At 37.4% G+C, this 25,912-nt stretch overlaps 1 protein-coding gene, 1 long non-coding RNA gene and 1 pseudogene across 2 annotated transcripts; all 3 read right to left on the bottom strand.

Moving 5' to 3' along the window:
* Nucleotides 1–8,747: 8,747 nt before the first annotated feature.
* LOC132612285 (uncharacterized) lies at nucleotides 8,748–11,002 on the bottom strand. Its single transcript, XR_009571714.1, has 3 exons — nucleotides 10,798–11,002; nucleotides 9,831–9,896; nucleotides 8,748–8,890 (listed from the first exon to the last, which is right to left on the bottom strand). It is a non-coding gene; the product is annotated as an uncharacterized LOC132612285 (long non-coding RNA).
* Nucleotides 11,003–13,053: 2,051 nt separating this feature from the next.
* On the bottom strand, nucleotides 13,054–14,890 carry LOC132615593 (cytochrome P450 71D7-like; annotated as a pseudogene).
* Nucleotides 14,891–24,904: 10,014 nt separating this feature from the next.
* On the bottom strand, nucleotides 24,905–25,423 carry LOC132615584 (protein MAIN-LIKE 2-like). The gene has a single exon (XM_060330198.1). It carries the CDS (start codon nucleotides 25,421–25,423, stop codon nucleotides 24,905–24,907), a length of 519 nt encoding a protein of 172 aa, XP_060186181.1.
* Nucleotides 25,424–25,912: the final 489 nt, after the last annotated feature.

Below are 25,912 nucleotides of genomic sequence, written 5' to 3'. Positions count from 1 at the left end.
TTTCAAGTAAAAGCACAAAGATGTCGTAACGTACCTCATGTATCACACTTCGAGATGTACCTAATCCTGTAGCGATCTGCCCTGTTACCTCTTCCCATTTACTTTCCCTTTTTCATCCTTCAGCTTTATATTTCAATCATATCTCAATATTCTTATTTTCTTCGACACATATCTTTCATACCGTCGCTTACCTTTATTCTGATCCATTCAATTTGCTGTGTTCTCAACTTATAACTGAACTTATCATCAAGAGCCACATTTAATCAATTTCTTTACCATATGAACACTGACTTACTTTCTGATAATCAATTCATCATCTTAGTATTACATATTTCGATAATGTAGCCTCGACGAAGGGGCTTACCTCTGTAGCTTTCATTGTCATCAATCAATTTCTTCTATCATTACCATTCTTCTGCTGCAATCAGGGGTTAGTATAAGGAATCTCATTTCCTACGGCTTAGCTCTATCGCACGATCTCATAAGAAGAAAGATGGTCGTTTTTCCTAAATTCCCTGTAGCTTCTTGTTTATTGATGTGGCGCGCAACACACCATAAACAAGACTCTACTAGACACGGCTCGTAGACACTTCCTAGGACTGAACTGCTCTGATACCACTTTTGTCACGACCCGACTAGGGGCCGCGACGGGTACCCGAGGCTAACTACCGAGCACCAATCGTTCTATGTCTCATCATACTCATTTAATGCTCTTTTATCACTTTTATACTCAAATCGTAGGAAAATTATATTCCATTTAAAACATAAATACTTATATATATGCCTCTTGGCCATCAAAATAACATTTATACTAAATAGCATCTCGTGAGACCATCTAACCCACACTGCGTATCTACGAGCCTCTACTGGAGTGCTAAACATAAGGACGGGACAAGACCCCGTCATGCCCAAAATACATATATACAAAAAGATAATCATAAGCACCTCCGAACAATGGAGTGCTCTCAAATCAGCTGCTAACTTCTATGAGTCTGGATCAAGCTCACCTCCTTGTCTACCTGTGGGCATGAACACAGCGTCCAAAGAAAACGGACGTCAGTACGAACATTGTACTGAGTATGAGAGGCATAACAATGAAAATACGTCAATGAGATGAATGAAGCATCAATAAGGACGCAACTGTATATGACTGTAACTTATAGAAGAAATAGCACATGCTGACTTACTCATAATCATCATCATCTCATGTATGCAATAATGTATAAGCTGCCCGTCCATATAGGTACGGTGTGATAATGTATAAGCTACCCGTCCATGTAGGAGCTGTCACGACCCAACCCCGTAGGCCGTGACTAGTGCCCGATCTGGGCACCCAAACCCATCTATCAAATACATTCAAGTAAGTAGCAGAAGCCGACAAGGCTGTATTTACAAATTTAGATAATTTCCAGAAAAATTTCGGCAGAGTCTCCTTTGTTTTTCAGACTATCCAGAGTAACCCTGTACACAGCAAACACCAACAAAGGCCACACAGGGCTAACAAAGCAACGTATAAACATATGCGGACCGGCCGCCTCGGCGTATGGGATCGCCCAAACAACATATACACATAAGCATACAGACTGACCATAACCCACAGACATGTCCACAGACCTCTAAACCGACCGACAGAATCATATGACGGGACAGGGCCCCGCCGTACCCAAATAGTCAGATATGCAGAAATATATACATGGCGAAAGATATATATATATACCAAAAGTGGACTCCGAATCAAAGGAGTACTCCGAAATAGCAGAAGTGGAGCCTACAGTGGTGGATGACCGGCGTCTGTACCTGCGGGCATGAAACGCAGCCCCCGAAGAAAGGGGGTCAGTACGAAAGATGTACTGAGTATGTAAAGCATGGAGTACAAAAATATAGGCCACAACTGAAAGCAAATAGAATACAAAGGAGAGAAATGCCGAACAGTATATCAAATGTTTATCAAAAACATATATACATAATGTAAACAAAATCATGCAAAGCTCAGGAACGTGGTCACCACTCCGACGCTGGTGCCACACACAGCATAACACCAGAAGGTTCAAATCTCCGTACATCCCCGAACATACACATATGAGCGTATCACATCACAGCCATATCACAACATAACTCCAACGGAACCCGGCCCTATGGCGAGGCCTCGGGGAACCGTAACACAGCATACGGCCGAATCATCATAGAGCGCACGAATCATAACCGGCCCGGGAACCGGTGAACGAAGTCATAGTAAGGCACGAGCGGAGTCGTGAGCAAACAATGCACTTTGTATATTAAAATAGCCTTTCAAAACTTGATTACTTCATAAGTTAGTTCATTAACCAAAATAGTCAAATAATTAGTTAGTACGAAAGTTTATTTCACAAAATGTTTCCAAAGTGGTACGTATGGCTCAAAACATAGTTTGTTACATCATAGTGTTCCGAACATTATTTCATAGAGGACAATTTCAAAATCGAAGATTCTTTGTCGAAGCTTATCCAAAAAGAGAGCCTAGTAGAACAAATAGGGCATCTCGGGGTTAGCGGGCCCACCTCGGGTCAAGTCGAGGTGGCGAACATAATTTACGGACATTTAGGGTCTATGGGATCATACATAAAGGTTTCAAAGTAATCCAATTGCATTTGCATAAGTTTCGGACGTTTGATTGCTTTCTAGCCAAAATAGGAACATTAGGCTTCAATTGAATTGAATGAATAGTAGCCATTTTCTAGATCGGATTTCGAGGAGCAGAATTGCTCCCGGGGTTCCGATATCAGCCTAACATACTAAGACATGCCAAAAGAAGAAGTGGGAAGCTTTACATACCTTAGAAACGTCTTATGCTCACCCCAAAATCAAATCCCGATTCGTCCAAAATCTACAAATGGTCAAAGTTACCAATTAGAGATTCTTAAGCTTAAAAATGCCCTTAAATTCATTTTTGCCTACTGAAATTTCGGCAGCACTTCCCCTATATATCTAACACCCCCGAGACTTAGCTAGGCTCAATAAACATCAACAACAACAACCCAAACGTCACAAACAACATAAACCACACTAAATCATTCTAACTTCAATATTCTTCTTTACTATAAAAGTTGGCAACTTTCATTCAAACTTCACAATTCCAAACTTATGTCCACATTATTGTATTCATTCAATCATTCAAGGTTATTCAAGCACATCCCAATTAGGTTCCAAACACTATACATAATTTCAAGAAGTCCTTACTTTCCATATTTCACCCGAAACATCAAAAATTCCGACGAACATTCCAACTTACATTGTTTCATTCCAAATTCATTAACAACAACCATAAGTCACATTTAAAGCCTTAATATCATAATTATACAATGATATACACAAATATACCAAAATCATATACTTTCCCACAATAATCCGCAACCATTTTCAATGCCAATTCAATTCGTTTAACATTCATTTACATCATAAATGCCACAACGACACAACTAACAAACTAAACAAAATCAAATTCACCTCCCCTCCACCACATTATGGCTCACGGCCAAACACACCCTTCTCACACACACACGCCATGCACAAACACAACACCATTCCATAATCTTCATGCAACATCAATCACTATAACATATAAACCCATTTCATAACATAAAAACATAGATTTCTCACCTTTTTCTTGAAATTCCGATTTGCCGCAAACGTCGCTCTTTCGCCAAACTACTTGTATCACGTCGGAGAGCGTCTTGCGTACTCTACGAATACAAGAAGAACAATATTTTTAAGACTAAGATCAAGGCTAGAAAATTTTCTTTTCTCTTCTATGGGGTTTCGGCCGAGAGCCTTTTTTTTGGAGCTCAATGGTTTTAATTTTTGTTTCTTGAACATTCTAATAGCTAAGGATGCTATATACTTGATTAAGGGTCATGTGGTAATCACATGACCACTTAAAATGGGGCTTGGGCCAAGCCTTGGCCGGCCACCCCTTACACTTGGGCTCAAATTTTGTTCCAATTTCTTTTTTGGCCCAATTCGTTGAAGGCTCGTTTTGTAATTCCCGAAACTAATTTCCGAAGTTCCAAACTTACCCTCGGCCTTCCCCAATGTATTTACACCAATAATTTCGCAATCAACAAAGTCATGTTAACTAAAATCAAATTATTTCCTTATAACATACAAGTCTTAATTATTTTCACGATTTCCAATTATGCGAAAACACGGGATATAACATTCTCCCCCCCCTTAAGAACATTCGTCCCCGAATGTTAAATTAGTCTTATAATATAACGGGGGAGTCTCCCTTTATAGCACACACAATTCATTCGCCAATCAATACAACAAATTTGAAGGTTTAAATTACCTGTGGGTGCAGGAAACAAGTGGGGGTATTTCTTCTTCATCTCATCCTCCGCCTCCCAAGTCATCTCTTTCCGATTGTTGTTGCGCCACAGGACTTTAACAGAAGGCACTTCCTTAGTGCGTAGTCTCCTGACCTGCCGATCCAGAATAGTTACAGGCTGCTCTTCATAAGACAAATGCTCCGTTACCTGAATATCATCCACTGGGAATATCCTGGAAGGATCACCAATACATTTTCGCAGCACAGACACATGAAATACCGGGTGTACGGCCTCCAACTCGGATGGTAAGTCTAGCTCATAGGCGACCTCGCCTATCTTCCGAATGATCTGATACGGCCCGATATACCGCGGGCTCAACTTACCCTTTCTACCGAATCTCATGACACCCTTCATGGGCGACACCTTCAGAAACACCCAGTCGCCAATCTGGAACTCTCACGGCCGACGTCGTCTGTCTGCATAAGCTTTCTGTCGGCTCTGAGCAGCCAATAATCGCTCCCGAATAAGCTTTACCTTATCTACTGCTTCCTGGATCACATCTGGCCCGATTAACTTAGTCTCGCCCACGTCGAACCAACCAATAGGAGATCTGCATTTTCTGCCATAAAGGGCTTCATACGGTGCCATCTGAATGCTGGAGTGATAACTGTTATTATAGGCAAACTCAATAAGCGGCAAATGATCATCCCAGCTGCCCCTGAAATCAATAACGCAGGCCCGTAACATATTTTCCAGCGTCTGAATAGTGCGCTCGGCCTGCCCGTCGGACTGAGGATGAAAGGCTGTACTGAGGCTCACCTGAGTCCCAAATCCCTCCTGAAATGACCTCCAGAAATTTGCCGTAAACTGGGCACCTCAGTCAGTAATAATAGATACAGGGACTCCGTGAAGTCTGACTATCTCTCTGATGTACAATCTAGCGTAGTCCTCAGCCGAATAAGTAGTCCGGACTGGGAGAAAGTGGGCTGATTTCGTCAATCTGTCAACAATAACCCAAATAGAATCATACCTGCGTGGAGTGCGCGGTAACCCAACAACGAAATCCATATTAATCATCTCCCATTTCCAGGCTGGAATTTCCATCTCCTGTAATAACCCACCGGGCTTCTGGTGTTCAATTTTAACTTGCTGACAATTCGGGCACTGACTAACGAACTCGGCAATATCTTTCTTCATACCGTCCCACCAATACAAACCCCTGAGATCATGATACATTTTAGTGGAACCAGGATGAACAGAATACCGTGCATTATGCGCCTCGCCCATGATTTGTCGTCGTAAGCCTGCAACATCCGGAACACAGAATCTACCTTCATATAATAATACCCCCTCAGGTGAAATTTCAAACGGAGTCTTGTCTTTATTAAGGGCCACATCTCTGTACTGAACCAGAATAGGATCTTCGAACTGACGCTGCTTTACCTCTGCTATAATAGATGATTCAGCAACTGCACGAACAGAAATCCCAGAATCTCCAGAATCTGCCAGACGAACTCCAAGGCTGGCCAACTGATGAATATCACGAACCAAATCTTTCTTACCAGATGGCACATCAGCCAAGCTGCCCATAGACTTGCGGCTAAGTGCATCCGCTACCACATTGGCTTTCCCCGGATGGTACAGAATATCAACGTCATAATCCTTCAGTAACTCAAGCCATCTTCTCTGCCGCAAATTCAATTCTTTCTGCTTAAAAATATACTGGAGACTCTTATGGTCCGTATAAATATCGACATGGACCCCATATAAATAATGCCGCCAAATCTTCAAAGCATGAATCACCGCGGCCAACTCGAGATCATGAGTGGGATAATTCTTCTCGTGCGGTCTGAGCTGCCGGGAAGCATAGGCTATAACTCGACCGTGCTGCATCAACACACAACCTATCCCAATACCAGAGGCGTCACAATAGACAACATACCCGTCTGATCCCTCGGGAAGAGCTAAAACTGGGGCCGTAACTAGTCTTTCTTTCAATATCTGAAAGCTGCGCTCGCAGGCATCAGTCCACTGAAATTTTGCTGCTTTCTGAGTAAGCTTCGTCAGTGGTGCTGCCATAGAAGAAAAATCCTCCACGAACCTGCGATAATATCCGGCTAATCCCAGAAAACTGCGTACCTCTGTCGGTGTAGTAGGCCTGGGCCAATTCTGTACAACCTCAATCTTCTGCGTATCGACCCGAATACCGTCTGCGCCGACAATATGGCCCAAGAATGCCACAGAAGTTAACCAGAATTCACATTTGGAGAATTTAGCATATAATTTCCGCTGACGGAGAATACCAAGTACCGTCCTCAAATGATCCGAATGCTCCTCGGCTGATCGCGAGTAAATCAGAATATCGTCAATGAACACAATAACAAACATATCCAAGAAAGGCCGAAATACCCGATTCATGAGATCCATAAATACCGCTGGAGCATTAGTCAACCCGAAAGACATAACTCTGAATTCATAATGCCCGTACCGGGTCCTGAAAGCAGTCTTCGGGATATCTGATTATCGCACTCGCACCTGATGATAACCTGAGCGCAAATCTACCTTCAAAAAATATTTAGCACCCTGCAACTGATCAAACAAATCATCAATCCGGGGGAGGGTATATTTATTCTTTATAGTCACCTTATTCAGTTGCCGATAATCAATACACATCCGCAGTGACCCATCTTTCTTTCTCACAAATAATACCGGCGCTCCCCAGGGTGATGTGCTGGGTCTAATAAAGCCCTTATCCAACAAATCTTTCAGCTGCTCCTTCAACTCCTTCAACTCAGCCGGTGCCATTATGTACGGAGGAATAGATATAGGCTGCGTATCCGGCATCAACTCTATAGTAAAATCAATCTCCCGCTCAGGCGGAAGGCCAGGAAGCTCGTCAGGAAATACATCTGGGAATTCATTAACGATCGGAACAGACTGAAGGGTAGGTGTCTTAGCTGCAGTATCGTGCACACGAACCAAATGATAGATATAACCCTTTTGGATCATCTTCTTAGCCTTGAGGTATGAAATAAACTTACCCCTCGGCGATGCTGTAGACCCGAACCACTCTATAACTGGTTCCCCTGGAAACTGAAAACGGACTACCTTTTTCTGGCAGTCAACATTAGCATAACAGGAAGACAACCAGTCCATGCCCATAATAACATCAAACTCGAGCATGTCTAACTCTATCAAATCCGCTTTAGTGCAACGATCATAAATAGTCACATAACAATCCCTATAGATCTGCCTCGCTATAACAAAATCCCCAACCGGCGTAGCTACCTCAAATGGCTCTATAGGCTCAGACACTATCCCAATTTTACTAGCAACAAGCGGGGAAATATACGATAAAGTAGAACCAGGGTCAATCAATGCATATACAGATCTGGAGAAAACCAGTAATGAACCTGTGACGACGTTTGGCGAAGCCTCCTGATCCTGGCGGCTGGCCAAAGCATATATGCGGTTCGAGGGACCGCTAGAACCTGAAACGCCACCGCGGCCTCGACCGCGTCCTGCCGGTGCTGGCATACCTCGCCCTGCAGGGCGTGCAACAGATGGAGCAGATGATGAATCGGCGGCTGACCCTGTCGGCTGAGCCACACTACCAGAACCGCTAGCCAACGGGCAATCTCGCATAAAATGGCCCTGACCACCGCACGAAAAACAAGCTCCAGTGGCTCGATAGCACTCCCCAGGATGAGACTTCCCGCAATGAGAACAACGGGGTCTGGGTGGTCTGGCCTGGCTGGGGCCTCTAGACACCTGTGAACCTGCCTCCCTGGAGCCCTGACCGGCCCAGACGGTCCTGCACTATCAACCCTCCTGCCGCCAGACTGAGTACTCCGGCCGGACGGAGGAAGCTGTCTGTCTGTATGCTGCTGCTGAGGCTGTCCGCCTCGAGAATCTCCAGAATATCCCGCGAACCTAGCCCTCTTGGGCGGCCTCCTGTCCCGATCTCTGCTAGAATAATCAGACCTGTGACGGTCCTCCATACCTATCGCATAAGCCTGAAGTCGGGCAATATCCATATCCGTCTGCAATGACACTGCCATACAGCCGTCGATCAAATAACGATCCAATCCCATAACATATCTGTGCATCCGATCGGACATATCTGCTACTACGGCAGGTGCATACCGGGCCAGGGAATCAAACACCTACTTAACACTTTATTATCAATATAAGGGACATTATAACTCTTCTCCAAAATGTAATTAAGCCATCATTAATTCGATACTCGAAATTCTTTCCCGATACACAACATATACCTTGCTTTCCTTAACAACTTTCGTCTCCTACCCCCAATGTCTTTGAAATCTCATTTAGAATCATTAAATATTATTTCTTACTTATCAAAACATCATATGCATCATGCCCTTCGTAAGTCAATTCACTGTGCATGAACGGAAAATTTTCCGAGGTGTAACAACAAGGCCCCGCCGTACCCATGAACGAATATATATAAATGCACTAACAAATATATATACCAAAAATATAAGCTCCGGAATGAGAGGAGCACTCCGAATAGCAGAAGGGGGTGTCCTAAACAGGTGGATCACCAGGCTGTGCGTCTGTACCTGCGGGCATGAAACGCAGCCCCCGGAGGAGGGGGTCAGTACGAAATATGTACTGAGTATGCAAAGCAGAAGGTACAGAAATAAATCTTGAACAGTAATCGAATCAGAAGTATGGAAAATAATACATATCCAAAAATATTAAAATGTTTATTTCCAAAGTATAAATTATGCATAGGGCACAGGAAAATATGGTCGCCCGCCTGTCGATGGCGCCATAACACAGCATAACACCAGAAAGTTTCAAATCTCCGAATCCCCGGCATACATCACAACACAACATAACGCCAATCACAGCATAACGCCAAACATATATGGAACCCGACCCTCGAGTGAGGAACTCGGTGAACCATAAACACAGCATAACACCGGAATGTATCATAATACGCACGACAACCAAACCGGCCCGGGAACCGGCGAACGATATCATAGGGCACGAGCGGAGTAGTGAGGAATCATATGCATAAAATCATTATCATAAATCCAAAAGATAAGTAAAATAGTCATATTTGAAATCGGAACCATAATTACAACATTTTCTTCCCAAAGTTACCGAAATTACATAAAGGGCGTCGCGGGATCCACGGACGAGTATAGACCCGAACTGAGTCCGCCTATGAAAAACATACTCATTTTATATCATATAAACTCCTACGAAAATTTCAAAGCAATCCGAGCTTTTCTGAGGAAGTTATAGGCGTTTGAACTTTTGGAATCGCTAAAGAACAAGCTTTGAAACCAAAAATCAACTTTCATGAAATCTTTACAAATTATAAACTCCAAGGATATAAGGATCAATGTTATGGCATATGCGCCCAAGAATACCAAAGAAACAAATACGAATCATAGACAAGCTTGGATTTGCGAGAATAGAGTTTCCTAGAGGCTCGTATCATGGCCTACTTTAACTAAGGCATGCCAAAAGAAAGGTTACTTTACATACCTCAAACGCTCTCCAATATGATCCAACTCAAGCTAAGTCCAAACTAGGCTTCGGGCTGCCCACGATCTAAAAATAAGCCAAAAAAATGCCAAACATCAGCTAAAGACTTATTGGGCAATAAATTCCAATTTCGCCCTTAATTCTACAGAAATTCGGGCAGCATTTCCCCTGTAAATAGGCTGTCCCGAGAATTTAACTCGGCCATATCGATCAACACAACCACAACAACCAACCTAACAACATTAATAATTAATCCGAAAGGTAATTCAACAATAATAGCTCTTTTGTCATCATTTATCAACTTTCATAAATTCAATTCGACGACTTACATTCAAGCCACAACATCGCTCACACATTTAATTATCAACCCGAATCTTTACCAACAATATTCTAGGACATTCTAAACAATTCATATAACATTTCCAACAATCCAAAATTTTCCCCAAAGCAGCCGAATTCAGCCCCAAACCGAGACACCCCTATAACCCTTTTCTTCATTTTCGAATCATGATTTGTATCCATAATTCACATTCTAACAATGCTATTTTCATCAATGTACAAAATACATTAAATGTACAATAATCTCCAATTCAGTCCGCAACAATCACAATATCAATTTGAGTCAATAAACATTCATTTCCAACGTAGAATTCACCACGACGACGACTAAAACATTAAGTGATATCAATTCGTTCATTGTCATATAATATGACCCATTTCGAATAACACTACACATATACATATATGGATGATTCTCAATCGTTCTTCACCTTGCAATGATCATAATATACTAACTAGACATTAATTCATCACTCTAATACAACACAACACACACACCCATCCCACGGCCAAGCCTCATACATATAGCCTCAACTTCAACATACTTTATTTCATGATTTTCCTCCATTATAAGATACTACAACAAGCATACAACCTTTATAACATACAAAGCATAATGGATTCTTACCTTTCTTCTTCAACTTTCCAATAGCCTAGGGTTTCCAAAAGATGAAAAATGATGGTTTGATCGCTCCAACGATGCTTCCACGCTACTTAGGGACCTCAAAATAACGGGTTTGCATCAACAAAATAATTTTTGAAGGACAAGAAATGGAAGGTGATTTTTGCTATGGCTGGCTGTGAGCCTCTAACGGGGGTTTCCAGCTTTTGCTCCTTTTCTAAGTGTGGATGAAATGGAAATAAAGGCTAGAAGTCATCTTTTATCACTTAAGTGAAATGTACAATTCCCTTGGCCCACCTTAATGTGTTGTCCCAATTAAAAGATGACACAAAATTGTGTGGGGTCCCTTTCCCATCATACACGACCAACATGAAAATGGTGGATAGTTTTCAACTTCCAATTTTTTTTGAATTGAGGTCCCAATTTTCCTAAGTGTTCAATGCCAACAATTTCATATATAACTTATGTCCCAAAAAAAAAAAAATCAAATGGTCAAAAGTCCCGACTTCAAATCCCGAAATAATCTTGGCCTTAAATTATCATAGTTCATCCGGGTTGTCCCAATCTGTAAAAATACGGGACGTAACAATATTCCGCTCATGTTATGCCTCATGATGATTCAGCAAGCCATGTGGTTAGCTCGGTCACATGCAGTAAGGCACCGAGTGCCGTGTTATGTCCAAGCCATGGTTCGGGCCGTGACACTTACTTGTTGGATGTAATTGTGGCTCACCAGGTGCATGTTTTACCTATGATTCCCAGTGGTGGTGCTTTCAAGGATGTGATCACTGAGGGTGATGGGAGATCTTCCTACTAACTTTACCATCGAAATTTCAAATTTGACAGTAGAAGAATCGAATTGTCTTCAAGAACAAGGGATAAAAAAAAGTACTAGTAATAAGAGAGATGCACAGATAAATTAATGGTATAGGGCGTATTCTTGAATTTGGAAATGAATATATAGCTAGTTCTAGGCCTTTTATTACTTTAGATGAACTTCAATTTAAAAAAATTGATGTTTTGTCAGTTTGGTTGATGTTAGTCTGATGCTATGCTTTCGTTTTGATGTTATTGTATTATGAAGTAGTTACATGTTTGCTTGAAGTTTTACATAATTTTCTTCAATTCTAATCGGAATGATTTCAGCTATGTTTAATTCTCTATATTCTGCCTCTGTTTCCCCTTCAGTTTTTTCTTCTAGTTCTCTTTTATTTTTCTGATAAGTAGATTCGTTTAGCGCTCGTGGTTTAGTTAAATTGTCCAAGATTCTTTTTATTTTCATTTTCAAATGTCTGTTTCAAGGTAGATGGTGATGTTCAGGTAACAACCGTTGATAGTTAGCCTAGTCAGCTTTGAGGTGTATTTTAATATATTAAGTAGTGATAGTTTAGGTAGAAAAAGGAACAAATGATAGTTGGGTGCTAAACTCGCGAAAAAATAATAGTCCAGGTGTGTTTTTTACCAGTATCTCTTATTTATTTTTCATTCTTTTCGCATATAATATCCCATCTTCTTTGTGAGTTAGATTGAAGATGAAGGCGATTGATGATGACTGTGAAGTAGATGCTGGGTTGGCTGGTTGTGATTTGTGTAATGGGTGCACCTCGAGGTCATAGTTTGTGGAGGTATCTGGTTGTCCCAGTGAGTACTAAATGCCTGAAATTTCAAACTTCTATTAAATCAAACTGAGCTAAAATAGCAACACCCCGATGGGAAATCAATCTTTAGATTGTTTACAAATAATCGCCGCTGATGGGAAATTATTCGCCGCATCGGTTTTCCGTGAAATGGGAAAAAGTGATAAGAAAATACTTAAGTACTTGTTGCTTCTAATATCTGACTCATATAGCAACTTCTTTTGTGGTGCACACATCCTGATTAATGTTTTTTTTTTTTTTTTGTGATTTCTCATACAGTAAATACGACGGTTTGTTAAAATTAGATCACTATTTAGTTCATGATGGGAATGAGGAGATATGATTTGATCTTTTTAACTATAAGTGGGTAGTATATAGACCTTAACAATGTTATTGATAAAAAGGAACCGAAGCTCATATTAGAGGAATCGATTATTAATTTGGTCTGACCGATTGAAACAAATTAATCTTGCAACCAATGATAGATCTTATTCGTTGAGCATTTTCATGGTGTTCAGCTTCAAAGATGCAAAGGGATATAAATACATAACCAAGCAGAACTTTAGCAGATGAAGAATTGAGTAGGCCATGGTGACGGTATATAGTTGTTGTATCCAGCCAAACATCAAAATTCTCTATCGTTTCTATGATCTTTAGCAACCAAATACAAATCCTGCTGTTTCGTTGTCGTTAATCCCGGTGTGTTAGTCATATCCAAATCTTGGGGATTAGTTCCATATGGGAGTTCCCATTCAAAGTGGTGAAGTAACTGTGCCAGTGCAAGTTCAATAGCAGCTAAACCAAATAGCATTCCGGGACAACTCCTTCCTGCACCAAATGGAAACTCAAAGTGGTTTCCCAAAACCTCAATAGAAGAGTTCTCAAATCTATCTGTATAAAACTTTCAGGATCATCCCAACTTCGGAGATCTCTCCCAAGTGCCCATACGTTGACCAATACTTTAGTTTTATGAGGTATAGTGTATTCATCAATATCTATTTGCTCCCTACATTCCCTAGGTACTAGAGGAATGGAAGGATATAGTCTTAATGTTTCCTTAATCACCAACTTTAGGTATGTTAATTTTTCAACATCTCCTTCATCATAATTTTTCTTTCCTTGAAAGACTTGTCTCACTTCACGTTGAGCCTTGGCCATAATATTTGGGTTCTTAATCAGTTCTGACAACACCCAAATAATAATTGTCGACGACGTATCAGCTCCACCGGCAATGATGCCCTACATCAACAATCACATAAATGAGGTCAATAAATTCTTATGTAAGATAAAGTATGTAACTCAATAAAATGTTGGGTACTAAAATGTTTAAGGAGGAATCTTCAAAGGGGTCTAGAGTTATAAACTTCCAACTTTGAGATCCATGCACTTGAACATTTGATTTAGCTACGTACATTTGATATTGATCATCTTTGTATTTATTATGTTGAGCTTGCAAGAATAGCCAAATTAGCCTGTGAGAAGTATTGGACTATTAATTACTCCAACACTTAATATATACATCAAGACGAGATCTGTAATTAAGATGTAAAGACTAAAGTAAACATACAAAGAGCACTGCTTTTACGTCGTCATTTATGATTGGACATTGAAGTTGGGCACTGTTCTCCTTAATTCCAAGTAAAACATCAACCAAATGTTCATCTCCAAACTCACTATTTCCATTTGTAGTATGCTTCTTGAAGATGTCCTCAATAAATGCATCAACCTTCCCATGTGCATTTACCAACTTGGATTTCGCACTACTCATTTTATGAAGTAACTTCCAAGAAGCGAATAAATCAGCCACATCAAATCCTCCTGATGACAAGAGTACTTCCTTTAAATTTGCTATAAACTCGTCTTGATCTTCGGATATTAGACCCAACACAGATCTACAAATGATTGAACTGGTAAACCAAATGATTTTTTCTGTTATGTTGATTACTGTAGAAGTACCGGTCATGGACAGAAATACGAATTGATGAAAGAAGCCTTGAAAGCTCATCTTTTCGAATTGCACTAAAGGTCTTGACCATCTTTGCACTAAAAAGCTGTATCATGGAAGTTTTGTGCATTTGTCTCCAGTAATTACAATATGGACTAAATGCAAGGTCCTTATTATTGTAAAATATGATGGTTGTGGATGTCGATTCTGGCCTATTAGCAAAGGCGAGATCATGAGTTTTTAGAACTTGCTTTGCAAGTGCAGGTGATGATATGACCACCATAGGAAGTTGCCCAAGTTGCAAGTACATAAGAGGCCCATATCTTTGTGCTAAATTTCTAAGAGTGCGATGTGGAAGTGCTCCGGTCAAGTGATGCAAGCTTCCAATAAGGGGAAGTCTCCATGGACCTGGAGGCAACCTTGTTTGCCTTTTGTTTCTACTAACTAGAATTATAACGAGGGAGGAGAAGAAGAGAAGCAAATAAATTATGTTAAAAAGACAAGAGTAAGTCTCCATTAAGAAACGGAAGCTTTCTTATGGATATCACTTCAATTAATTTAGTTGCTTTTATAATTGTGATTTTTTGCGTATGTCCATTTGGGTGTTAATATACGGTCAAACTTTTTATAACGTCTTCGTTTTTCTAGATAGTTTTGTTGTTATAGCGGAATGTTATTATATAGAGAACATAAACTATAACATAACTATGAGTATTTTTCTTTTATATAACATAAAACGAAAATTTGGTGATTGTTATAATGAAATGTTATTATAAAGAATGACTGTTATAGAGAGATGTGACTGTACATGCATTCAGCCCATCCCTTCTTACCCGGTATAGTTCACTTTGTATACACTTTATAAAATATTATATTGCCTCCATTCTTGATTGAATTCGAATGTTATTTTTGTAAGAAATATGTAGTAGGTGATGTTTATTAGACTTATCAGAAATAGTTTAAGGATGTCGTCTACAATATTTGTAGTCATTTAATGGAGGATTGGATTTGAAGAACGGTTGCAGTTGAAAATAGAAGTAGAAGTTTGTCACTGTAGCAAATTGGTATGCACTTTTTTACATTATTACCCTTTTACAACAACATATTCAGTGTAATCCACAAGTGAGATCTACGGAAGGTAGAATGTATTTACGCAGACTTACCTTTGTAGGGTAGCCAGGTTGTTTCCACTAGACCCTCGGCTCAAACTTTTACACTTTTATATAAGATAAATATTCTTATACAATATTATATAAGGTAATATACAATATTATATAATTTTGTACAAGGTAGGTATATTGGTTACATACGTATATAAATATCGTATAATAGGATTAATGTATAAGGGTGTATAAATGTTATTGCAATAATATTGACTATATGGTATAAACTGGAAAATATGATTATGTCAAAATAAAATATTGTGTAGGGCTGCAAATTTTTTAAAATTCCCCTTTATTAAATACCCCAAATGACCTAATCATATTATACTAAAAGTGGGAAGTCCTATAGTTGAAAGTTGGATTACTATAATATCCTTCAAACAAAGTTAATCAACTAAATTACCTTCAATATAAAATTAAATTACCCTCATTAAATAATTATTTTGTAGTTTTAATTATTTTGCCTATTAGTTAATGGGAATAATAGACACTTCTCTTTGTTTCGGAGAATTCAGGAGGTTATTCCATTATCTGAAGGGATTGCAATATTTAATGTTTACGTTAAATGGAATGCCCAAAAAATGAAACGTATGTTTATTCATTTTACTGTGTCTATCATTATCGTTTAAAGAAGTTATATATCATTAGTTATCTTCCTATCCTTTTCTGTATTTCCACTACTCCTATCTACTTTTAACCCTTCATCAAGCATGTGAATATAATTCTTTCTATCTTCCACAATTTTTTAAAAATATTTTCTTGGGAAAATACTACTCAATGAACTAGAAGCCAATGGAATTGACACAAGCTGGCCAAAATGCAACCTTGAAGGTTCTTCCGAGATTTTTTTGGTAGAGTTCTTGTGATTTATTATGATTGTTTGCAAGGATGGATGTGGCTCGCCATCTATCCAATCGATCACAGTTTTTAAAACATTCCTATTGTTTTAAAATTTGATTCCGGCTATATTTTTGCATGTGTGCCGCTTATACTGATCAAGACTTAGGAGGTAATTTTGTGGATACTTTCATTTACCATTTCGCTAAAATAAATAGCCTCGTGGAATTAAGAACAATAGAGGATGATGAAATAGTCAAAGTAATAACATGTATAAATCTAAAATTATTTGTCCAGGAAGTTGCTATAATATAGTGTATCTTCTTCAATGTTGAAATCTTTCTCATGTGCCTTGGTTAATATACATTACGCTACTTAATCTCAGTCACTTGACATATCAATTTTATTTTGTTAACTCATATTTTCTATCATGTAGTTTCCACAGTTTATGTAAATTATCTTACTCTTTGCTTATATTATAAGCCTTTTTACTTTTTCAGCTTATTCTTTTTATAAGCATTCCATGGGTATTAGAATTAATTAATGAGAAATATTCATGCTAATATTTTATTTGTCTATATTTGTCTTCTTGATCTGCATTATTTAGTAATTTGAAGCAGCTCAATAAAGGAGTACAAAAATAAAACGGGAACAGTGTTTGTTGGCCGCTAATATTCATTGATGACGAGGTAACACTATTTCTCTTGTATTATATTCATTGGTTGCTATAATACCTTTTTTAATTATTGACTATGGCTTTGTCCCTCTTGATACAAAGGCACAAATACAAATTACTCTTTCTAACAATGACTTTATTCCTTTAGTGACTCTGATGCTTGCACCTGATAAATCAAAATGTTATTTCTCGTTCAACAATCAAGTCAATTAATGGTTTGTTCTACTTGATGGGACACACATACAATGCACGTGTCCAACAACTAGTTATATAAAACAGCCATGACCTTATGTACTTTGGAACTAATACCATTAATGCGGGAACGAAAGAAATTATAGGTTCTCATTTGAATTGAATTTGAAGATAAACAAGTTGGGTGGACTAGTATTGGGTGGTGATCGTTTTATTTATGGATAAACAATGAAGTTTTTAATGGGTTTAATTTTTGAGTGGGTCGGGTGGGTTAAAAGGGTTAAATGGATGAGCAGATTTAATTGATTAAAACTATGCCACGTATGTAATTTTATGTGGGGAGATGGGAATTTAACATATGGAGGATAAATATGACCTGAAAGTTAGACGACAAGAAAAAATATCGAGTCCGGACCAAAATGGCTTGTTTTTGGAGCTAAGAGCCCAAAATAGGATGCGTTTTTTTTATATACCAAAATGGGTATTTCGTTGGTTATCCAACGAAATACCCACAATCAACACTGTTCCAGTTTGGAATTATTTGTTGCATTTCGCTACACTTGTAGCGAAATGTAACAATTTTTTTTTTTTTTTTGCATTTCGTTGGTATATGAACGAAATAGGATTTTTTTTTGTATTTCGTTTATTAAAAAACGAAATATGAAAATATTTGTTTTTATTTCGTTCATATAAAAACGAAATAGGAATTTTTTTTTTGTATTTCGTTGGTATATGAACGAAATAGGATAATTTTTTTTTTGTATTTCGTTTATAGAAAAACGAAATATGAAAATATTTTTTTTATTTCGTTTATATAAAAACGAAGTAGGAAAATATAAACGTTTTTTTTTGTATTTCGTTGGTATATGAACGAAATAGGATAAATCTTTTTTCTTTTTGTATTTTGTTTATTTAAAAACGAAATAGGAAAATAATTTTCTTTTCATTCATATAAAAACGAAATAGGAATATATATATATATATATATATATATATATATATATATATATATATATATATATATATATTGTATTTCATTCATATACCAATGAAATAGGATAAATATTTTTGTATTTCATTTATATAAAAAAGAAATAGGAAAATATTTTTTTTTTGTTTATATACGAACGAAATGTTTTGTTCCATTTTGCAGGTATATAACGAAAACCCCCCTTTTTTTTACCGTTTTTCTGCTCTCCATATCGCTATGGTTTTAATTTTATTTTTTTATTCATTTCTGTTGGTTCAATCAGTTTCAGGCGAACATTGAATAGTTGTCAAAATAATATCTTTTACATTTCGTGACTTAATTTGCGAAATTTTTTACTTTTCTCCGTTTATAAATATTGTCCTATCTTTACCTATGGTATATCCTTCGTCTTTCAATTTTCTTTTATCCATCTCATATCTTTCATCTATTATTTTTCTCTTATCTGTTTCATATCCTTCAACTTTTATTTTTTCTTTCATATATTTCATAAAAGATGACGGAAACTCATGTTAAAGTGTATTTATTTTGGGGTGGTGAAGTTGTGTATGAAGCAGGTTTGGTTAGATACAACCGTGATCCCAAAATAGGGCTAAGGTTTCCAATTTCCCTAAAATATGATCGTCTACAACGCGTCTTAAGGAGTAAAATGTTCGTAAATGATCCTGAACTATCGGTGGTTATAACCGGACGATGTCCAAGTTCATTTACAACCGATGGTTCACCAATTTATGGTGAGATGCCAATTACGGACGATGAATCTTTATTGTCATTTCTTCGTTGTCCTGAGATTTTTAAAAATCACATATGCATAGCGGCACTTGACATGTATGCTATAGTTCAACGCTCTACCCAGGTCGAAGTACCGACCGACAATGAGTTCGATTTTGGAGGTACTACCTATCTCCCAAGTTTGAATATTGGGTTTTCAAGGGGTGTAGTTTAAAAACAAACAATTGTAGGATTTGGTAGTTAGTCAAATGATACAACTAATTACGGTACACAGTATGATGGTATGGCTTCAATGCACAATCATAACTTTGATTGGAGTGGACAGAATCGTGAGACGGGTGGACCAAATAATGCTACTACGCAGTTGCATAATTTGAATTGTAATGTACGACACCCTTCATATCCTGGTCCAAGTGAATTGGACAGTGATAGGTAAATATAATCATATTTTATTCACTTTATTCATGGATTGTATAATTGTGTTTGACTTGTAAATTCTATGATTTTTTCTTATTTATAGGCATAACGTTTTTGAAGATAACCCCACGTTGACTCAGCTCACACAAATTGTGAGCAATAACGATTTAGCTAATGATATAATAAATGAGTCGGATAGCGATAGTCCATTAGATCATGAAGGGACGGACGATGATCAATCGTTTGCCGACAGTGACGATTCTGATGAAGATGTTGCGGCCCCCAGTAATCTTGGTGTTAATTATCATTCAAATGTGATCCCGTATTTGGATAATACAGAAGAAGTAGAACCGGAAGATTTTGCATACATGAAAGATAACGGGTCTGTTCGGGCTGCACTTTGGAATTCCAGTAATCCTAAAGTTATAAAATCAGGTTAGTTTGGTGCGACTAATTTTTTTAATAATATATTATTTTTGAATTTTGTGATTTTAATTGGTGCAATTAGGAGTTGATATTTTTTCTTGTACATGCAAATAGGTATGTTATTTCACAGCAAGAAGCAAATGAAAGGTGCTGTGAGACTCTATAATATAGCTCACAAAAAAGAATTTAAAACAGATCAAGCCAAAGGTACATTTTGGAAGGTTATTTGCAAGCGACATGAGAAAGGTTGTAGTTGGATGATCCGTTTTTCATTGATCGTAAGTGGTATGTGGAAAGTAGGAAAAATGATTGAGCCACATAATTGTGACACGGATGATTATACAGAGGATCATTTCAATTTGAATAGCAACATGATTGCTACTTCGTTGATACCATATGTTATGATCAATGCAAAAATCAGTATTAAGTTTGTTCATGAAACTGTAAAAGGCATCCATCACTATACTCCTAGTTATAGAAAATCGCAAAAAGGGCGTAAGAAAGCTTTTGAGATGGTGTATGGTGATTTCGAAGGTTCTTTTAGGGAATTGCCTCGATACATGGCTGCCCTAGAACATTCAATCCGGGCACTATTGTTGAGTGGACACACGAGTCAATTACAATGCAAGGCGAACACATCTTCAAGTATCTTTTCTGGGCCTTTAAACCAAGTATCGATGGATTCAAAAGTTGCAGGCCGGTCATCTCAATAGATGACATCCATGTCTATGGTAAGTATGAGATGAAATTGTTGATTGTTGTTGGCATTGATGCAAACGAAAATATTTTTCCACTTGCATATGCTATAGTTGCACGTGAGAGCTATGAGTCATGGACTTGGTTTCTCAGTTTATTATGGAGACATGTTGTTTGTGATAGAAAAGGCATTGGACTAATTTCTGACCGTCACCAAGGGATCTTGTAATGTGTAATGACACATGAATGGTTATAGCCACCCACCACACATCATAGATTTTGTGTTCGACATTTAAAAAGCAACTTTAACAAAACGTTTCTTAACTCTGATCTTGAGAAACTAATGTGGTTAGCTGCTACAGAGCACCAGAATAAGAAATACTAAATGAGGATGCAACAAATCAAAACTTTGTCACCTGCAGCGCATATGTGGTTAAGCGAGCTTTCGAAGGAAAAATGGACATTGTATAAGGACAGTGGTTATAGGTGGGGGGGGGGGGGGGGGGGGCTATGACGACAAATGTCTCTGAGTCTTACAACAGTTTATTGAAGAAAGCCCGTGGATTTCCTATTACTGCTATGGTTCGCTTGACCTTTAAAAATCTTGTTGATCATTTTGTTAAAAGAAGCGTCCTTGCTGCTCTGCTAATGGTAAATAAGAAGACTTGGCCTTTCGGTGTTGATAAGAAGTTCCATGAATATTGGGATAGGGCCGCCATGCACACTGATATGATGAACTACAACATTGTGACTGGGGTCTTTGAGATTCTGACATTTGCACATGAAGGTAAGGGTGGAAATGTTCATAAAGTCTCTGCCAATGAAAAAAAATGTTCGTGTGGGAAGTGGAAAAACTACCACATGCCATGTTCCGATGCAATTAAATTCTGTCGGATTAGTAAAATTCAGCATAAGGACTATGTTAGCAAGTAGTACAGTTGTAGGTATTACAAGCAAACATACAATGGAAAGTTTTCTCCCTTGGGTGGTGAGACATATTGGCCTGCAAGTCCCTTCTGTTTAATTGCAAACACTGCATACGAGCGAACTTCTGGAGCCCAGAGAACAACTAGAAGGAGGAATAAAACGGATATTGCTCCTGCTCTCATGGATAGGAGGTGTGGAACTTGCAGGCAAACCAAACCAGTCATAACAAAAATCGTTGCCCCAATCGTACTCAGTAGTTGTTGTTACTTGTTTACTATTAAGTTTATTCATGAGTTCTATGTTGTTGTTATCTTATGTAATCTTTGTTATCTTATGTAATCTTCAATAATATGTTGTCGTCCTTACTTTAAAATATAAACGGTTCGTATTGTAGAGTTTAATTTTGTCTTTAATTTAACAATTATTATTGGATAGAACTTACACAACACTTTATTGAATGAACATAAAATTACATTATAATTGAAAATTAAAACACATAACACATAGTTGGTCTAAGGGCTCGACGTGGCTTGGGTGCCCCCAGTTGCTCAAGCTCATTCATGAGCATATTTGACTCATGGTACCTATGCTCCCATTCACGGCGTAATCCGCAGTAGTACTCACATGGATTTGATTTTTTCAGCATCCGAAAATCATCCTCTCGTTCGTCAAGCATGTGCGGGTTGTACATGTCCATTTCAAAATCATATGGATCCCATGTTCCCTAGTCGCTGTTGGGTGACTCTGAACTTGAGCTATCATTTCTGTTTTTCGGGAATGCCCAAGCAAAAGGTGAGGAAGAGCTTCCAGGAGTGTTCTCTTTATTCTTCGACATTTTTTGGATAGTAAATGGATTGTAAATGCTCAGTCGAAGATTTTGGATAATTTGCGAAATGCAAAATAAAAAAAATTGGCTTTTGCTTGTAAATGCTCACCCAAAGATAACAATGACCGGTTAGAGTTCTTTATAATGTAAATTTAGTTGCATTTCGTTACATATGCACCGAAATGTAAAATAAAAAATTGGAGTAATCCAAGTTTATGAATAGCTTTTCGTCATGGACTTGCCAAATCTAAGTTTTTTATATTTTGTTGTTGACCTTGCGAAATGCAAAGCTAAAAAATTGTCAGAAGTTTGTCAATAGATTTCAATTTTTTTTTTTTGACTTGGAAATGAATTCCTTTTCTTTTTACATGGACAAGTCAAATCCAATTTTTTTTTTAAGAATCTTATCAGTAGCTTTCATTTTTTTTTTTTTTTGGAATAGGAAATGAATTCCTTTTCTTTTTACATGGACAAGTCAGAAGCTACAAAAGAAGCTAGTCAATAGCTTTCATTTTTTTTCACTTGGAAACAAATTCCTTTTCTTTTTACATGGACAAGTCAGAAGCTAAAAAAGAAGCTAGTCAATATGTTTCAATTGGTTTTTTTGTTTTGGAAACAGATTCCTTTTCTTTTTATATGGACAAGTCAGAAGCTAAAAAAGTGGCTTGTCAATAGCTTTCAATTTATTTTTTCAGAATCTTGTCAGCGGGTTCTTAAACTTTTTACATGGACAAATCAGAAGCTAAAAAAAGAAGCTAGTCAATAGCTTTCAAAATTTTTTTTCACTTGGAAACGGATTCCTTTTCTTTTTACATGGACAAATTAGAAGCTAAAAAAGAAGCTAGTCAATAATTTTCAATTGCTTTTTGTTTTGGAAACGGAATCCTTTTCTTTTTATATGGACAAGTCAAAAGCTAAAAAATTGGCTTGTCAATAGCTTTCGATTTTTTTTTAGAATCTTGTTAGCGGGTTATTAAACTGTTTACATGGACAAGTCAGAAGCTAAAAAAGAAGCTAATCAATAGCTTTCAATTTTTTTCACTTGGAAACGGATTCCTTTTCTTTTTACATGGACAAGTCAGAAGCTAAAAAAAAAGCTAGTCAATAGGTTTCAATTTTTTTTGTTTTGGAAACGGATTCCTTTTCTTTTTATATGGATAAGTCAGAAGCTAAAAAATTGGCTTGTCAATAGCTTTCAATTTTTTTTTAGAATCTTGTCAGAAGCTAAAAAAGAAGCTAGTCAATAGATTTCAAAATCTAAGTTTTATATTTTGTTGCTGACCTTGCAAAATGCAAAGATAAAAAATTGTCAGAAGCTAGTCAATAGCTTTCAATTTTTTTTTTTTAGAATCTTGTCAGCGGGTTCTTAGACTTTTTACATGGACAAGTCAGAAGCTAAAAAAGAAGCTAGTCAATAGCTTTCAATTTTTTTTTTAAGACTCTTGTTAGAAGCATTGTTGCACTTACTTTTTCCAAGCTTTTATATTTCGTTGCATACTTTGCGAAATGCAGGGACAATTCAAATCCATTTTTTTTGGCATGGACAAGTCAAATCCCAATTTTTTTTACACGGATTCCTTGGTCAGGTTGTTGAAAGAGCTAACATTTTCTTACAATTGCATTCATCCAATTTATAAATAATCGGACTACTTCAACCAAAAATACTCAATAGTAGAAAGCGTATCATGACAAAATCCTTGGTAGGAGCACTTTCTTTTTTATTCAGTTCCAAAGCATAACAAGAACAGACTAACTTGAAAATTCCATAATGGATTTTGATGGAAATAAAAACAAAATAAAATAGTTTAGTAACCTTCTAGCCATTAAAACAAACCTAGACAAAATATAATTATGCTAAAAGAAGAAAAGCTTATAAAAAATATCACTACCAGTAGCAAGTTGTAGCAAATTAGCTATAACAAATTAAAACAAAATCAACCCATTATCACAGTACGAGTTAGAAAAAAAAGAACAAATCTATAAAAACTCTATTGTTGTTATATTTTTCACATTTTTTATCAAAAAAATTTAAAAGGAAAAATACCTGATCATCAGTTAGGTTGTCTAAAACATCCCTACAAACTACTAGCACAGCTCGTGCCTCGCTTTCACGAACTCCACGACGAGTCCACTTCTACACAAATACAATATCTCGTTCATTTACTCTTGGAGGACGAAGTAATGGCTGCATCGGGATTATTCGCTCCCAAGCCAAACCTGTATAAGTAAATTTAACTATGTAAATATTTTTTGAATTAAATAAAATAACCCGAAAATACACATGAAAATTGTGTTGTTATGGTTGGGTTCCGATAATGCGCTAATATTGTCATGCAAGCCATTCGACAATATTATAATTTTTAATTATTTATTATACAAATTTTAACACTAGGAAATCTAAAATATTATTTAAAAGATAGCAGAGAAGTTGACTATTTAAACGTGTATCAAGCAATACTTTTAAATTGTTAGCGTCATAACTCAAGGAAATATGGTTAGCTGACATTTAGATATATACACAATTATTAATAATCCATATTGCATTATATATAGTGGTGCATTTAGTGTTTATAATAAAGCTCAACTTTCGGTTCCTAATTTCATTTTTTCAAAATTGGGTAATGGTGGTTATAAGAATGCTGCTTGATCTCTTAATAATATTGAAATTCACGTATCTGTAACAAAGCAATAAATCCACAAACATCACGGCTATTAGCCATCGAAGCACGACATAGACAATTGTACAAGTATGATAATGCTGCTGCTCCCCTAGCTTTCCCGCCTATTGCATCAAGGTCTATTATGTCAAGCAAAAACTGTAAACTAAGATTTGAAACAGTATTATCAGGGAATATAGTGCCACCAATCAACCAAAGCAGGTACAACCTGACCCTCTTTTGTACCTCAGCCTCATCAGTGTGTTCATCAATAATATTATTCTTGGAAATCAAAGTTTCTAAATGATTAGATAATTGTGTTATTACCAACAAGCTGTTACCTATAATTTCTTCTTCTCTGGGCAACCAACCAATAAGGTCGTACATCAATTCTCGCCACGTTGATTTAGTTATATTTTTAACATTTCTCTGCACCAATGGGTGGCCATCCACGGGAATGTCATATAACACCTCGACATCCTGCAGTGTGATGGCACATTCGCCAGTCCACATATGGAATGTATGCGTCTCTGGACGCCATCTCTCAATAAGTGCATTAATGATTCTTTCATCATACTGCACATTACCTACTGCTAAAACTCCCCCAAATCCACACCCCTCAAAGTAATTAAGGATGCGATTATGTAAAGGGTATTTCCTCACGTGATTCCAGAATTCATGATTCGCACAACGTATAGTTAAACGCGCGTTCTGTCCAGTCAATTTTCCATCCCACACAGCCTAGGATCGATGCTGTTGATGGAGTATTAATAAATCATAGTTTTCTGGACCTGGATGTACAGTGACTTTGGGGCAATTGATGTGCCGTGAATTTCGGCACATTTTATGCCTTTGTAACTAGAAGTGTTGCTTGTTTTTAAGTGTTTTTACACCGTTTCTTATGTTATTTTTGTGTTTTATAAGGTTGGTCGAATAAGGATCGGAAATGATAAGAAATGCTGAAAAAACGGACAACTTGGAGCTAAATGAGTTACGGACTGT

Source organism: Lycium barbarum, chromosome 1 (genome assembly GCF_019175385.1).
Source record: "Lycium barbarum isolate Lr01 chromosome 1, ASM1917538v2, whole genome shotgun sequence".
In the NCBI taxonomy this organism is placed as follows: Eukaryota; Viridiplantae; Streptophyta; class Magnoliopsida; order Solanales; family Solanaceae; genus Lycium; species Lycium barbarum.
This window is presented reverse-complemented; position numbering and strand designations above follow the sequence as displayed.

What these genes read in the sequence shown, in the direction of transcription:
- LOC132615584 (XM_060330198.1), bottom strand. Translation starts at nt 25,423, where the DNA reads ATGTGGACTGGCGAATGTGCCATCACACTGCAGGATGTCGAGGTGTTA.